The 17,415-nt window shown below is 21.3% G+C and overlaps 4 protein-coding genes across 4 annotated transcripts; 2 read left to right on the top strand and 2 right to left on the bottom strand.

The window, feature by feature from the left end:
- Positions 1-162: 162 nt before the first annotated feature.
- Positions 163-5,121, bottom strand: PGAL8A_00406600 (DEAD/DEAH box helicase, putative; the record flags this gene model as incomplete). The annotated part of the gene is made up of 1 exon (XM_028670430.1): positions 163-5,121. The coding sequence occupies one exon, from the start codon at positions 5,119-5,121 to the stop codon at positions 163-165; it is 4,959 nt and encodes a 1,652-aa protein (XP_028527183.1).
- Positions 5,122-6,876: 1,755 nt separating this feature from the next.
- Positions 6,877-8,767, top strand: DHHC11 (palmitoyltransferase, putative; the record flags this gene model as incomplete). Its single annotated transcript, XM_028670429.1, has 10 exons — positions 6,877-6,936; positions 7,028-7,086; positions 7,344-7,453; positions 7,537-7,668; positions 7,825-7,886; positions 8,007-8,099; positions 8,170-8,205; positions 8,300-8,387; positions 8,533-8,623; positions 8,728-8,767. 10 exons carry the CDS (start codon positions 6,877-6,879, stop codon positions 8,765-8,767), a joined length of 771 nt encoding a protein of 256 aa, XP_028527182.1.
- Positions 8,768-10,038: 1,271 nt separating this feature from the next.
- ORC5 (origin recognition complex subunit 5, putative) lies at positions 10,039-12,477 on the top strand (the record flags this gene model as incomplete). Its single annotated transcript, XM_028670428.1, has 1 exon — positions 10,039-12,477. One exon carries the CDS (start codon positions 10,039-10,041, stop codon positions 12,475-12,477), a length of 2,439 nt encoding a protein of 812 aa, XP_028527181.1.
- Positions 12,478-13,179: 702 nt separating this feature from the next.
- On the bottom strand, positions 13,180-17,298 carry RPB2 (DNA-directed RNA polymerase II subunit RPB2, putative; the record flags this gene model as incomplete). The annotated part of the gene is made up of 2 exons (XM_028670427.1): positions 13,180-17,048; positions 17,250-17,298. 2 exons carry the CDS (start codon positions 17,296-17,298, stop codon positions 13,180-13,182), a joined length of 3,918 nt encoding a protein of 1,305 aa, XP_028527180.1.
- Between the last annotated feature and the right edge of the window lie 117 nt (positions 17,299-17,415).

Here is a 17,415-nt window from a genome sequence, read left to right as displayed (position 1 = left end):
TTTTTTTTGTATTAAAATTATTAATAATTAATAATAGAATGAATAACAATTATAGCTTATAAATTTAAAGAATCAATAGGTTAATTAAAGTTTATAAATAAAATTTTAAAATATTAAATGTATAAATATATTTAGAATACTTAAAATATATTTTTCATCCATTTAAGAATGTTTTTTTATTTTATTTTTTTTATTTTTTTCTTCTTTTGTTTCATTTACATTATATTTTCTTTTTCCTTTTTTTGATGAATATTTATTTGTTGAACCTATAGGTGAATAGGTATCAATTGGATTTTCTTTTCTACTTAAGGTTTTCATATTATATGGAATTTCCTTTTTACTTGAACTTCTCATATTATAAGGATTATTAACTTTGATAGTGCTTTCTTTTTTAATTAAACTCCTAATTTTATATGGTGTTTCTATATTATTTACTTCTTTTTTATTCTCCAATTTATTTAAACTTTCTTTCTTATATGAAAACTCTGATTCACTTTTATATTCTATTTTTTTTTCTGTGCTTTTTATTTTTACAAAACTTTTTTCATTACTTGAACATTTTGAAGTAGTAGAATCTATTAACTTTAAGAATTGTTTTTCTGTTAATTTTTCTTCTTCCATCAAGTTTGCATTTATAACTTTTCTTCTTCTTTTGAGATTCATTTCATGAATTTCATTAGAGTCTTCATAAAATAGATATGATGGTAACTCATCTTTATTAATTAATTTATTTGATTTAATTAATATTTTTTCAATTTCATTTTGATTTTGTTCTTTCAATATATAACTGTAATAATCTTCTTCTTCATTTTCATTTACATCATTATTTTCATTTAGATTAACATTCATATTAATATCTTCATCTAATGACTGATTTTCTTTATTATCCTTTTTATATATCATATTCATGCTTATTTTTAATTTTTTATTAAAAGAATTTGATATGTCACTTTGATAATTTTCTACCTTTATTTCTTCTTCATCATTATATTTTTCTCTATATTTTGAAATATTATCAAATTTTCTTTTTTTTAAATTATCTTTATCTATCATTTCCTCCTTGTTCATTTCTCCATATTGTCTTTCATTTTGTTCTACATTTGTTTTATCTTTTATTGATTCACATTTTTTTTCCTTATTTTCTTCTTTTTTTTCTGAAATAGTATAATTTAAATTTTCCCCTTTTTTTTCATTAATATACTCATTTTCTTCTAAATCTTGTTCTTTGTTTTCAATTTCATCCGTTTCCTCATCCTCATTTTGATAAACATCATCTTTTTCTTCTTTCTTTTTAATTTCTTTCAAGTAGGGATTATTTTCTTCCTTTTCATCTTCACTCATATAGGTAAATTGGCCATGATTTGCATTTTCATGGTTCATTGAATTTAAAAGAGAATAATAATATTCTCCAAAATAATTTTTATCAAAATTAAGAAAATACTCTAATTCTTCTTCATTTCTTCCCATATAATAATTTAATAATAAAGGATTAGTAGGTTGCAAAGTAATATCGCTGTTTTGATTTCTTTGAATAATATTTTTTAATTTATTTTGCCTGTCTTCATCATTGTATATTTTATTAAATAGACCTGCCTGTATAACTTTATCATTAATACTTAACTTATGCTGTGCTTTTTTGAAAACTAATTGCTCTACTCCAGATAATGTTATAAACCGAAAGACTTTAACAACATTTTTCTGACCTATTCTATGACACCTACACATTGCTTGTATATCTTGATGAGGATTGAAATCACTGTCAAATATTATGACCGTGTCAGCTGTTTGTAAATTTAAACCTAAGCTGCCTGATCTTGTAGATAAGATAAATATCATTGTATCTTTGTTTCCGCAGTTAGATTTATTATTACAATCCTTTTCATTATTCTTTATTATACTCTCTTTATTTTGATTTTCATATCTACTTATACTTTCATTACTGTTTTCATATTCTCTTCTATCATTGTCTTCATTTTTATTTTCATCATTTGAATTATCCTGCACATTACCTGTCTTGTTAAATTCATCAATAATTTTTTTTCTCTCCTGCAAACCTATATTTCCATCTAATCTATGATATTTATATCCTCTAAATTCTAAATAGTCACATAAAATGTTCATTAATTTAGTCATTTGAGAAAATATTAATACTTTGTGTTTAAATTTTAAAAGTTTGGGTAACATTCTATCTAAAACTTCAAATTTTCCACTGCATTTTATCATCATATCATCAATTTCATAATCATATAAAAATAAGTATGGATGGTTAACAATTTTTCTTAATTGCATAACAATATTTTGAAAATTTTTAGTGGTAATAGACCCATTGTTATTAACCTGCTTAAATCCTTTTGTTTGAATTTGTTTATATAAAATTTTTTGATATAAAGATAATTCAATATGTACATTGTATTCATATTTTTTTGGTAATGATTTTAATACATCTTTTTTAACTCTTCTTAACATAAATGGCAACAAAACACTATGCAATCTATTAATAATTAATAGCTGCTCTTCTTCTGTTATAGTTTCATAAATGTCCTTTTCATTATGAAGTGGCCTTACAAACCATTTCTCAAAATCAACACATGAAGAAAATATTTTAGGCAAAAGAAAATTAAGAAGTGACCATAATTCTGATAAATTATTTTGTAATGGAGTACCTGTTAATAGTACACGATACTTACTTTTAAATTCCGATAAAATTGAATGAAATCTTGATTTATTATTTTTCATACGATGACCTTCATCAACGACTATATAATTCCATGATATTTTCATAAGACTTGTTTTTTCCTTTATGACAAAATCAAATGTAGTTAAACATATATCAAAGTTACTCTCTATTAGTTGCTTTGCTATATTTTTTCTTTCTAATTTAGTACCCCTGTATGTAATTACATTTAAAGATGGACACCATCTACTAAATTCACTAAGCCAATTAGGAAGAGTAGATAGAGGAACAATAATTAAATTCTTAACTTTTATATTGTTTTTAAACTCCTTTAAGTATGCAAATAGACTTATAGTTTGAATTGTCTTTCCTAAACCCATTTCATCAGCTAATATTCCATGCAAATTATTATTATATAATGATATTAACCATTCTAATCCTTCTAACTGATACTTCATTAAAGTACCTCCAATTAAAATGGATGGCTGCTTTACTTTTTCCTTGACAGTATGGGAAACATTATAATATTTTTCTCTAGCATTTTTATAATTTGACTGTTGCATATTTTTGGTATTTTCTTCGTAGCATATTTTATCTTCTATATCATCATCTTTTTTTTCATTAAATGTGTCTTTTTTTTGATGTAAAACGCATTTAGACATATTATTGAGAAATTCATCCGTTATATCTAATAATTCCTGTAATCTTTTATTTTTAGCTGTTTTTATTAACTTAATATATGCATCCATATCATTTTCCTTTAATAATCTCATTCTTTCTTTTTCTTCTTTTTCTAATATAACCCTTCTTTTTTGTTCAACTGCTTTCATCTGATTATAGCATAATTTTGCAATACTTATCTTATTTCTTCTTTTTTCTTCATTAAATAGAAATATATAATTATTATGTTTTTTCAAATCATTCCAATTAGATGTTAATATATATTGTTTTAAACTTGTCATTTTGTTATGTATTTGAGAATTCTTTTGGATATTTTTTATATACTCTTCTAAATTATTCTTGACAACTATATCTATTTTCTTTGCATCTTGATTGAAAGTTAATTCCACCTTATTTTTATCTAAAACCTTTTTAGTTGTTTCTCTTTTATTAATTTTTTTTTCTTCTTTTATGTCATAAAGTTTATCAAAAACTGTATCTACTCTGTTCTTATTTGCGCGTGACTTATAAGCAAATATGTTAGATATAGGTTGATTTTTATATTTAGAACTATTCATACATTTTATTGGGATTTTCATTGGTTGACTTTCATTTATTATATGAAAACCAAACATTGAGTTAATAACGTCTGTTCTTAATTTTTTTTGATTTAATTCAATTTTTTTTATATTATCTTTGTCTGAAAAAAAATTTCTTATTTCCATCATAGAGCTTTCAATTTTATCTTTCGTTTTTAAAAGACTTGAAAAATTAAATGCTGTATTAATTAAATTTTCAAAAAAACCTAAATTAAAATTAGTCATCATATCATATCTTACAAATATTTGATCTACATACTTAAAATAAACATTTTTTGCCTTTTCTAATTTTTTAAGTTCAGAAAGTTCTTCTTCATCAAATTCTATATTTTTTAAAATTTCTTCATCTGATGTTTCAGAGTTTTCAGAAAAATTTTCATCAGAATTGGATGAATCAGAAATTAAGTAACTACTTTGAGAAGATTTTTCAGAACTTTTAGATGAGAAAGAAGAATTGGAGGATGAAGAAGAAAAGGGGGAAATGGAAGATAATGACGTTATATCTTTTAAAGGAAACTCTTTTAATTTTTTGTGAGTTAGTAATTCATCATTCGTTAACTTGTTATTTAATTTATTATTCACATTACTGCATGATAAAAGCTTTTTACGTTTTTCCTTTTTTTTCTTTTTTTTAATATTATCTTTATATCTTAAATATTTTAGTTTTAATCCTAAATTCACTAATGTATCTTCTTTTTTATTTTTATTTTTAATAAAAGAATTACTATACATATAAATTATAGAAATATACTCATTAATATAATCATTCAATGCACGAGTTACAAATATCTTATTATCTTTTCTAATTTTTAAATGCTCACTTATGTATATATATTCATGGAAATCTGAATTATCTACAGGTTCTGTTATCCCCACTTTTTCAATATTTGCATTTTCATTCATTGAGTTTAGCATGTTTTCGTTAATTTCTTCTTCTGCATTTTCATTAATCTCACATGTTACATTTGCATTATGCCCCTTCTCTTCTATATTTTCCATATTATTATATGCAATTTCTTCCTTATGAATTTTATCATAAATAAAATTTTTACTCATAGTACAAACTATGTCTTTTTTATTTTTTTTAATCATATTTTTGCACAAATTTTCAGTTGGAATCTCTTTGGACACTTTAAAAATAGTATCACTAAATTTATTAGTGTCTATAAAATCACTACTATTATTCATCATAAAAAAGAAAAAAAAAAATTTAATTTTTTTAAAAAAATATATAAACAATATTATTTTACAAAAAAGGAAAAAAAATATATATTGTATAAATATATATATATGTGTGTGTGAGATGTTAATAATGTTTTTTCATAGGTAATATAAGCACTTATATTTTATTTCAATTTTTTTTTTTTTTTTTTCGTTTTAACATAACACATTAAAATAGAATAGACAATATTTCTTTTATATATTTTGATTATTTTATTTCAAAAAAATATAAAGAATATAATAATAAATAACTAAAAAAAAAAAAAAATTTAACATTAAAATTATATATGTAATGATTTTAAAAAATATGATAATATTAAAAGTAAAATGATAACTTTTTATTCATATTAATTATATATTAAGCATGAAAATAGAATTAAAAGAAAAAGGGAATATCTAATTATATAAATAGCTAAAAAAAAAAAAAAAAAAAAAAAAAAAAAATACATTCAAAATAATAAGAATTTAAAAAAAAATAATAAATTTTATTATTTAATTAAACATCTTTTTTCTNTTTTGATTATTTTATTTCAAAAAAATATAAAGAATATAATAATAAATAACTAAAAAAAAAAAAAAATTTAACATTAAAATTATATATGTAATGATTTTAAAAAATATGATAATATTAAAAGTAAAATGATAACTTTTTATTCATATTAATTATATATTAAGCATGAAAATAGAATTAAAAGAAAAAGGGAATATCTAATTATATAAATAGCTAAAAAAAAAAAAAAAAAAAAAAAAAAAAAATACATTCAAAATAATAAGAATTTAAAAAAAAATAATAAATTTTATTATTTAATTAAACATCTTTTTTCTAATATGTATTTTTACAAACTATAATGTAATTAATTCTTTCAAATCAAATATTAAGAAAAATATTTTTTCATTATATAGCATTTTGTTATTTTATTTTTCTGTTACATTATCAAAATACATATTTTTAAAAGAAAAAAATAACCTAATAAGATTTCTACTTTCCTCAAAAATAAACAAAATGGTGTAGTAATTGTAAATTACACTTATTTTTAACAGACAAAAAATATTAATTTTTCGTAAAGAAACAAATAAACAAAAATAAAAATAATAATTTTTTGTATCCTCTTTTACACTTTTTTACAAATGACAAATATAAATAAAAAAAATTATTAAATATTTCAAATATATTCACATAAATTTCAAATGGAATGATATTTATATAAAGTATGAGTTATTATAATTATTTTTTTAACACCCAAATATTTTATCAAAAAAATTTAAAAAAAAAAAAAAAAAAAAAGGAATATTTTTGTGCATTTTTATGAATGTGTAATAAAAAAAAAAAAAAAAAAAAAAAAAAAAAATTATAATAATAAAAATATATATGTGTAAAATATGAAATTTTCTTTTATTTATTTTTTATAGTTTTGATTATAATTTTATTATTATTTTAAAATATTGTATTTATTATGTTTGTTATTTCTTTTTTTTTTATTATATGTGATATCTATTTTTTTTTTAAATGAGATATATTCTGATAAAATAAAACTACTTTCATTCGTCTATTAAAAATTTTTTCATTAAAGTTTAGTTTTATTCTAAAATTCTTTTTATATACTCTTGATTGAAGAAAAAATTATTTTTTCTCTATAATTTCTTTTTTTTTTTGTTAAAAAAAGAATATGCATACATATATATTTCTCAATGTTTTATTTGAATCTATAACTTTTCATTAAGATGAAACCAAATATAAAGGAAACATTTTATACATTATATAAATCTTTTTATGTTTTTCTAGTATTAAATTTGATTAGATATATAATTCTATGAAAATTCAAGAAAAATAATGTTACTAATATTATAATTTTTTCTTTATTTTAATTAACAGACATATGTTTTAATTTTACAATCCATTTATTTGTGTTCTAAATTTATATTAACCTTCACGTAAAAAAGAAAAAGAATATTCAATGAAATTTAAAATATTCATTTTTAAAAAATTACTTTTTTTTAAAATGTTGTAGAAAAATAAATTATATACTTTAATGTGATTATGTTTTCGTTATCATACATAGCTAAAAACATTTATTAAATGTTTATTTTTTTTCTCATATTTTTAAATAGTTATATATTCATGCATTTCAATTTAAAATTCAAGTAAATTTTAGAATTTATATTCATTTAAAATTTGTATTTTTTTCTAGAATAAAAATAAAAATATTTTTTCTTTTTTCATTTTGGTTTTCGTCTTTTATGACTCTCTGGTGTTATATAAAATGTCTTTTAAAAAATCCAGGAACTTTAAGTCATTCAGGTTTAATAATTTTTATTTTTAATCTATTTTTTTTACGTATTTATTCTTTTTACATTCATTTTTTTTTTTATTTTTCTTGATAGAAATTACAGAAGAAAATATAATTGAATGTAACAATAAAATAGAAATGTGTAAAAAATGTAACTTATTAAAAATAAAAAGATCTCATCATTGTTCAGCTTGTAATAAATGTATAATTAAAATGGATCATCATTGTAAAACTATCAAAAATATTACAATTTATATTATGCTGATATAGAAAAAAAAAAAAAAATAAAATAAAAAAAGATAATAGATTAATTATTTTATCTTACTAATTTATTATGTTGTATATTTTTTAACAAACTTTTTTTTTTATATTTAAAATATAGGCATGTGGATTAATAATTGCGTTGGCTTATATAACCAAAAATATTTTATTCTTCTAAATTTTGTATATATAATAAAAAAAAAAAAAAAAAAAAATTAAAATTAATTTAATAAATATATATAGAAAGAAGAAATGTAGTATATCAATTTATAATTTTTTTTTTTTTTTTTTTTTTTTTTAAAGTATTCTCTATTAATGTGTTTGAATTGTAGTTTTATTATTATTTATAAAATTATAACATGTATTAAGATCCAATTTAATTTAAAAAGGGAAATAGTAATTTGAAAATAGTAAATAGATATCTTTGTTCATGTTTTAATTTTTTTTTTACTTTTTGATTCTACAGTGTGTAATATCAAGAATGGATATTTTTCTAATTTTAGTAATATAATGGATAATAAATTACATTTTTTTTTTTATTATAATTTGATGTTATTAAATGTTAGCTTTATTTTATTTATTTTTTTTTTCTTAAGTTAAATGCAATATGCTCCCTTATATTTGGAATGCTTGCTTTTGTTATGCTAGTTGATCAATATTGTGCCATTAGGACCAATACAACTGGTTTTTTAATTTTAAAAAATATATAACAAAAGAAAATATATATTATTTTATCTTTATTATAATTATAAATATAAATAAAAAAAAAAAAAAAAAAAATTATAATTTTTAAATGTCATAATTATTATATCTGTAAATACTAATTTAGGTGTGGAATTTTTAAAAAAGGAGAAAGGAGAGAAGAAATCATTTAATGAGTTAATTATTGAAGTGTTTGGACACTCGTTTTCTTATTTATGGTATTTAAATTAAGTATAAAATAAAAAAAATATTTTAGATATTTATCAATTATCTATGTAAATAATTTAAAATTTTTATTCTTATTTATACAAATTTATTTTAGGTTTTTTCCAATTGATAAAAATATAAAGAAAAAACCTTAACAATTTAATCATATACAAAATATATGCATATATAAATATATATATTTATACTTCTATCTTAAAATGAGTATACTTTTTATAAATATAAAAATAAAATAAATTAATTATAGTATTTATGTATTTCTTTTGTAAATTTTTTTTTTTTTTTTTTTTCTTTTTTTTTTTTTTTTTTTATCATTAATAGCATCTATAATTTCTTTTATTCTTTTATTTATTTATTTGTTTCGATTATTAATTTATGTTTTATTTTTTTTTTATATTTTTTTAATTATAAAAGTTTTATTTTTAATAATTTTCTCTTTTTCATTAATATTATTTGTCTCAAAAATATGCACATATTTGTCTGTTATTTTTTTATAGTTTTTTAATATTTTATTTTACTTTTTTTTTTTGTTAATTTTTTTTTAATTCTCGTTTTAAATGTTAAGTAAAAACTTTTCAGAATTTTGTCATTTTCTTATAGAAAAACACTCCACAGAATACATAAAAAAAAAATAAAATGAAATTATATAAAACAAAATATAATTGAAAATTTTTAGTATTCTAAATAAAAATATAAAATTATTTGAATACATAAGAGCATTATATACATACATATATATATATATATATATTTATATTTATATATATAAAATAATAAGAAATAAAATATATATATTTATAAATTGGTGTTTCTAATAAGATGAAATAAATGCATTTTACATAATTAGATAAAAATGATTTAGAATAATAAACATTTATTAAAAAAAAAAATATTTGATTATTAATATTATCATTTGTTTTCTTAATATATTATTTTTTAAATACAATTTCTTATTAATTATAATTATTTTTAATAAAATATTTTGTAGATTAAAATAATTTAAAAAATGTTCATTGAGTTTCTTCTTTTACATATTTAATATTCCATCTTATTATAAATAATAATTTCTATTCATTCCTTATCTCATTAATTTATTATCATATTTTTATAAATAGCAGATTTTTATCTTTTAAGTAAAATATGACGCTAATTTTTTTTTATTAACATTAGACTTATTCTTCTTTAATATTATTTTATTTACTTTTTTATCTTAGACTTTGTTGTATTTTTGTTTATTGTTTTTTTAAAGAATTATCTAGTACTATTTTTTTTTTTTTTATTTATTTACTTATTATTTTTTTTTTTTTTTAAATAATAGGTGCATTATACATTTTATTACTTTTAAGTCTTAAAATACATTATTTTTCTTTTTTCTTTTATTTTTAAAATGAATTAAATCATAAAAAAAATGCACAAGTTAAAAAATAACGAAAGTGACATAAATTCAGACGATTGCAATGAGACAGCTGAAGAATGTATATATAGCTTTAGCCCATCAAAAAAAAAAAAAAATGAAGAATATTATGCTAAAGTGAGTTATGAAACGAAATTTCTTAACAACTTGAATGATAATAACATAAAAAAAGAAAATAAAAAAATATATGCTGCTGATTCGGAATATAAATATTCAAGTCATTTAAATATTATAGGTTTAAGAAAAAATGAAAATGATGATGATAAGGAAGAAAATGATAGTGATGAAAAAGGAAATCATAGTGATGAAAAAGAAAATGATAGTGATGAAAAAGAAAATGATAGTGATGAAAAAGAAAATGATAGTGATGATAAGGAAGAAAATGATAGTGATGATAAGGAAGAAAATGATAGTGATGATAAGGAAGAAAATGATAGTGATGAAAAAGAAAATGGTGATGATTATAAAATTTCAAATGACTATGATATAGATGATTACGAGGATGAGAGTTGTTCAGATAGTATGGATAAAGATAGCCATTTATATGATGAAGAATTGAATGAAATAATAGATAAAGAGTATTTTAAAGAATTAATTCCTGCAATACCACATGATATTTTAAATTCTTATATTAGTTGCTTAAAAACATGTGGTTTTGAAAGACAAGTACAGTTGCATAGGTTAATTAATTTGCTGGGTGATTTAAGAGATCCTATTTCAGTTATTCAAATATTGGGATTACCAGGAATGGGGAAAACAAAGGTAGTAAAAAATTTTATTAAATTAATGAATGTTCCTTTTGCATATGTTAATTGCTTAATGGCTGTTTATCAATCAGGTAGATCAGCCAGAAATGTTATATATCATACCATTCTAAAAGATTTAAGTATTAATCTTCTTAAAGAATTTAATGAATATAAAAAAATGAATAATGTAATTAATTATTCATATGATCCAACTAAATTAGTACCTAATCACGTTTCTAGTACAGATAGTTTTTTTAGTATATTGCATATGCTTTTATCATTTAAACCAGAAAATGAAAATAACAGAAATATAAAAAAAAATGAAAATACTTATAATAAGAAAAATAGTCCAATAAATAAAAATAATAATGAAATCAAAAATATAAAGATGACAACTAATCAGAATTATTATAAAGACAAACTTTATGATAGATCAGTAGTATTTATTTTAGACAATATTAGATATTTAGTTAGAACTCATCCTGATTTGTTTTATGCTTTAACTAGAATACACGAATATATTAAAGGTCCATATAATGATTTAACGAAAGTTAATAAAACAACAAGAGGATTATGTGTTATTTTAATTAATAGATCTCCATTACCTGATGAAATCTTTGATGGACTTCCACAACCACCAACAGTTTGGTTTGATTCCTATACGGCAGACATGTGTAAAAATATTTTATACAGGTTATATGATACTATGTGTTTTGAATCTTTATTAACTATTAATGATAAGGACTTAAAAATATATTATTCAAAAGAAAAAAAAAAAGAATTTCTCATTAAAAGAAAGGAAGTAATATTAGAAAATGATGTTATTTATGATATTTGGTGTAGATATGTAGATTATATTATTAACGTTTCATATAAAGACTACAAAAGTGATTTTCATGAATTACTATTTATTTGTTCACACATGTGGCCACTATTTATACGGCCAATATTGGATGGAACACTTGAACCAATTGTTGAAAATATGAATGCATTACAAAGAAATATTGATACTCACATTCGAGTAGCTACTTATAATCATGCCAGTCATTTTACTTTTGAATTAATTGATTCTGTTTTTTTAAATGAGAATAATTTAAAAAATAAAATAGATTTATCCTTTTATTCAAAAATTTTGTTAGTAGGAGCTTATTTAGCTTCAAGAAATTTACCAATAACAGACAAAAGATTTTTTAATGCAACTGTAAAAGGAGGTGCCTTCAGTTTACCTAAAAAAAGAAAAACAAAAAGTAAAAATGAATCTATTTTAACTTTAATAGGTCAATCTATTCCTAAAAATTTTACCTTTATTAGATGGCTATGTTTAACAGATTGTTTATTGGTATGCTTTTTTGATGAGCAGCTAATCTTAAATAGTTTAATATGTCAACAAATAAATACATTAATACAATTAGGTTTTATCACTTTTTCTTCTCCTAATAATTTATCTTGCTTAGTAAGAAATAGCTTAATGAATGGAGTCCAATGGAGTGGATATTGTGGTAGTACTCTTTTAAACACAACTAATAATTTTTCTTCTATAGCTAATAACATTTTTAGTGAATCAAATAATTCAATGAATTATGAATCTCTAGATCCATATACCAAGTTAGTTATTCAAGTTCCTGAAGAAACTATTAGAAATATTGCTAAAGAAATGAAGATACCATTAGATGAATTAATCATTTAAAAAAAGAATTTGATTATAATTTATCATCTTCATTTACTTTATTTTCATTTTATATTTTACCTTCTTCTACCTTTTTTTTTTTTTATTTTTTATAAATTTTAAATGTACTCATTTATATCTACTATTATTTACTCTTAAGCAAAAATTAATTTGATTTGCATTAATTCTCTTTTTTTTTTTTTTTTTTTATTTTAAATTCAAAAAAACAAAAAATTTATCTTAAATAAATCTCTAGAATAAAATTACCAAAATTAAATTTTTAAAAAATATATGAATAATTCATATATATATATATATGAACTTTCACATATTTTTTTAATTTGATCTATGATTACAGTGGTTTTAAATTTACTAAAATAAGAAGAATATATTACTTATTTATATGTATATATATATATTGTTTTGAAATAATTTGAAAAAAAAAAAAAAGGATAAAATGAATTTTATTTACTAATTAACACATTTATAAATATTTTCAAATGTTACAAAAAAAAAAAAAAAAAAAAAAAAAAAAGACATGAATATTATTTTTTTAAAAATAAAATTTTAATTAAGAAAAAAATATAGAAAAATAAATATACAAAAAATTATATGTAAAAAAATGATCACAGAATTCTAAAATTATTCATTCATATTTTTTTTAAAAAATTATTTTACTGAGATTTATTATTTTTTTTAGATTGTTTTCCTATTTTTACTTTTTTATACATCTTCTAGAACCAATTTTGGATATATAGCCATAGTAATTAATTCTTGAAATAATAATTTGCATGCATAAGGAATAAATATTTGTGAAATGCTTGTTTTACTATTGCACACAGTACATTCATATGCATTTTTGTTGATGTCGGCGATACAACATAATCCACAATTATCACACACATGAACACGATAAGCATCACTTTCTTCAAATAATCTTTCTTTTAACATTTTTGCAGCACCATGAGATATCATACAATCTCTTTCCATTTCACCAAATCGCAAACCACCATCTCTTGATCTTCCTTCAGTTGGTTGCCTCGTAATCATAGTTAATGGTCCTCTACTCCTTGCATGTATTTTATCTTCAACCATATGCTTTAATCTTTGATAATATGTAGGTCCAATAAATATTTTAGATTTTATCATTTTTCCATTATGACCATTATATAATATTTCATTTCCATATTTTTCATAACCTAATTTATGTAACCTTTGAGATATTTCTTGAACCGTAATTTTAGAAAATGGGGTTGCATCTCCTTCTTCCCCTTCTATTGCTGCAACTTTTCCTGCTAAACATTCAACTAAATGTCCAATTGTCATACGAGAAGGGACAGCATGAGGATTCATAATAATATCAGGAAATGTTCCATTTTCACTAAAAGGCATATCTTCTGTTCTGTAAGTTATTCCTATTGTTCCTTTTTGACCATGTCTACTTGCAAATTTATCTCCAATCTGTGGTATACGTACAGAGCGAACTTTCACTTTTGCAAATTTGTTTCCACGACTATTAGAAGATAACATAACTGTGTCTATTACTCCATTTTCATTTGAACGTAAACTTAAAGAACAATCTTTTTTATATTGTTTTAATATATTTGAAGAACTGATTGTTAAGGTGGGTATCTCCATATCTTCTTTAGTGCTACTAACAATGGTGGTTCCGTATTTGGCGTTATTTGTACTCGTTAATGTGTTTCCACTACTGAAAAAAGTAGTACTTGAAGGACTTGAAGATACAATACTTGGAGAAGCAGGACTATTTCCAGATTTATCATTAATAGGAGAATCTGGTAAAGTATCAGAAGCATTTGATGAAATATAATTGGAAGAAGAATAAACATTGTTATTACTACTTGCAGGAGAATCTTTATTAGTAGAACTATTTACAGTCGTAGAATTATTATATATTTGAGTATTTTGTGTTTTTTTTTGTATAATAATTTCATCCTCATCCTCAATATTCGGAGATACTTTTCCTATAATAATATCATCTCCTAAAACTCTAATACCAGGTGCTATTAATCCATCATCATCTAATTTAGTATAATCTCCTCTTTTTAAATTTTTAACAACACGTACAGATGGTTTTTCAAAAGATTCTATTATTAAACTTCCCTGTTGTTTTTCTTCACTTGTGTAAGTACGATAAAAAACACTTCTAAATAATCCTCTATCAATAGAAGATTGATTCATAATTAAACTATCTTCTTGATTATATCCGGTATAGCACATAATGGCAACAATGGCATTAATACCAGCTGGTAAATCTCGGAATCGCAAATACTCCATTACTTTAGTACATACTAAAGGTCTTTGAGGATAATATAATAAATGAGCTAATGTATCTAATCGTATATTAAAATTTGTAACGTAAATACCCATAGCTTGCTTTCCCATGGCACTTTGATATGTATTACGAGGACTTTGATTATGGTCACTAAATGGAATGATAGATGCACATACTCCTAATATTAAAGAAGGATGAATTTCACAATGAGTGTAATTATTATAATATCCCGTTCCTGTTTTTAAATCATCAATAAACATACTTATCATAGTAGTTTCTTCTTCTTCACAATCAATATACTCAATAATCCCTTCTTGAATTAAATAATCCCAATTATAAGTTTCAGGATATTTCGCTAAATTATTTACATGTTCTTTTGTTAATTTTAATTTGTTTTTACCATTAATATTTTTCACTACATATAGAGGTCTCATAGCTCTACCTGAATCTGTAAATATTTTTATTTCTTTACTATTTACATCTCTCACAATAGATGCTTCTGGTGATATATCACATCTTCTTCTTAATTCATATAAGGTTTCAATTAAGTTATCTATTTGATTAAAGCATCCTACCCATTTACCATTTAAAAATAATTTTACTTTTTCCTTCATTAATTGAGGAGGTACTTCATCAAGAGATTCTAATCCCCATTCGGATAAAAATTCATAAATATTGTTTGTTGAAGTACCTACACTAATATCGCACATTAAAGATAAGTTTTTAACTAAACCAACAGATTGCCCTTCTGGAGTTTCAAAAGGACAAATCATACCCCAATGAGTATTATGTAATTGTCTTGGTTTTGCCATTTTCCCTTCTCTACCTAATGGAGTATTTAGTCTTCTTAGGTGGGATAAGCAAGAAGAATAGGTTAAACGATTTAATACTTGAGCTACTCCTGTTCTTATAACTTTTCCATCTTTATCCTTTCCCCAATTTCCAGTAGCCAATTGATATTGCATCCCTTGAGTTATTTGAGAACAACTTCTAATAGCACCAGCTACATCAAAAGGTTTATTATTATCAATTTGCCTTTGCAATACTCTCTTTACATCCTTAGCCATTTTACGAAAATAAGTTGAAAAACTACTAGCCATTAAAGGACCAGCAATATCTAATCTTTTTTTTCCAAAATGATCTCTATCATCTTCTTTAATTCTACCTAATTCCGCTAATAATAAACGATGAATCATGTAACCAATAAAATAAGATTTTTTACTTTCAACTCCTGGTCCTGTACCCATATGAGGTAATACTTCTTTACGTAATAATTCTTTTGCATATAAAATTCTTTTTTCTCTCGATGCACCAACTGTTGGTCCTCTTTTTCCAATGTAATCTAGACATACATCTTGAGTTGGATAATCTATACATTCTTCTAATGTTTCTCTTAAAGAATTTATCATTAATTTATCATTAAAATCATATACAATTCTTTGTAATATATCTCTATCAGAAGTACATCCCAAAGCACGAAATAAAATTCCAACAGATATTTCGGTTCTTATGTATGGTAAAGTAGCTACTAATTGGCCACCTGTTTTTGTATTATTTCCTCTAGATCCTGTTTTAGTTTTCATTTTAACTGAAAACGAAGAAGTAGCTTGAGATCTTTCCATTTGAGATCTTATTTCAGCCACCCATCCAAACTTAGATGGTTGCTTTTTTTTAAATACATAAATAAAATTATGTGCCATTCTTTCTTGAGCTACTAATACTTTTTCTCCACCATTAACAATAAAGTAACCCCCTTGATCATATGAACATTCCCCCATATCAGTAATTTCATTTTCAGGTAGTCCTTTCGTCCAACAAAACATAGATTTTAACATTAAAGGTATTCTACCTAAATTTATTCTTTCATATATAAATTTTTCTTTTAAAATGTGTTTTTTAGTAGTTTCATCAATTACATATGTACTTTGTTCAATATCAATATAAATAGCTGATGAATAAGTCAGATTTCTTAATCTTGCTTCTTGTGGCCATAAATTTTTATTAGTTAAATTTTTTTCATCATAAAATGGCCTATCTAAAGATAATTGACCAAATTTTAAACAATATATTATATTATTATTTTCTTCTTTATCAGATTTATATTGTGGTTGTGGTTTTATTTCTATTTGAGGATATTCATCAATAATTTCTTGCATTCTATATTCTATAAAATCATTGTAACTTTCAATTTGTTGATTTACTAATCCATGACTACCAAAAAAAGAACCAATTACTACCCAACTATCTTCTTCTGTTATTTGTTCATTTTCAGTTTTTATATCTTCATTTTCTTCCTCTACAATTTAAAAAAAAAAAAAAAAAAAAATATATATATATATAATATTCAGAATAAATAAATAAATGTAATTATATATATATATTTTTAAATATAAAGTAAATATAATAACTAAATTATTAAGATTTTTTAAAATAAAAAATCATATATACGTATATTTTTCAAATTAGTAAGATTTCTAAAAAAAAATCTCTTAATAACCTGGCTTGATGAACTCATTTGAAAAATATGATTCAATTTTAACAGCCATTTTAAAATTTAAAAAAAAATGAAATTATATTATTATTTTCCAATTGACTGATAAATAAAGAAAAAAAAAAAAAAAGAGATAATTATAATACATTAGTTCTATACTAAATCTCAGAGA

This window comes from Plasmodium gallinaceum (assembly GCF_900005855.1).
Source record: "Plasmodium gallinaceum strain 8A genome assembly, contig: PGAL8A_v1_108, whole genome shotgun sequence".
Taxonomy (NCBI): Eukaryota; Apicomplexa; class Aconoidasida; order Haemosporida; family Plasmodiidae; genus Plasmodium; species Plasmodium gallinaceum.
Note: the sequence above shows the minus strand (reverse complement) of the source record. Positions and strands in the feature narration are given on the sequence as shown.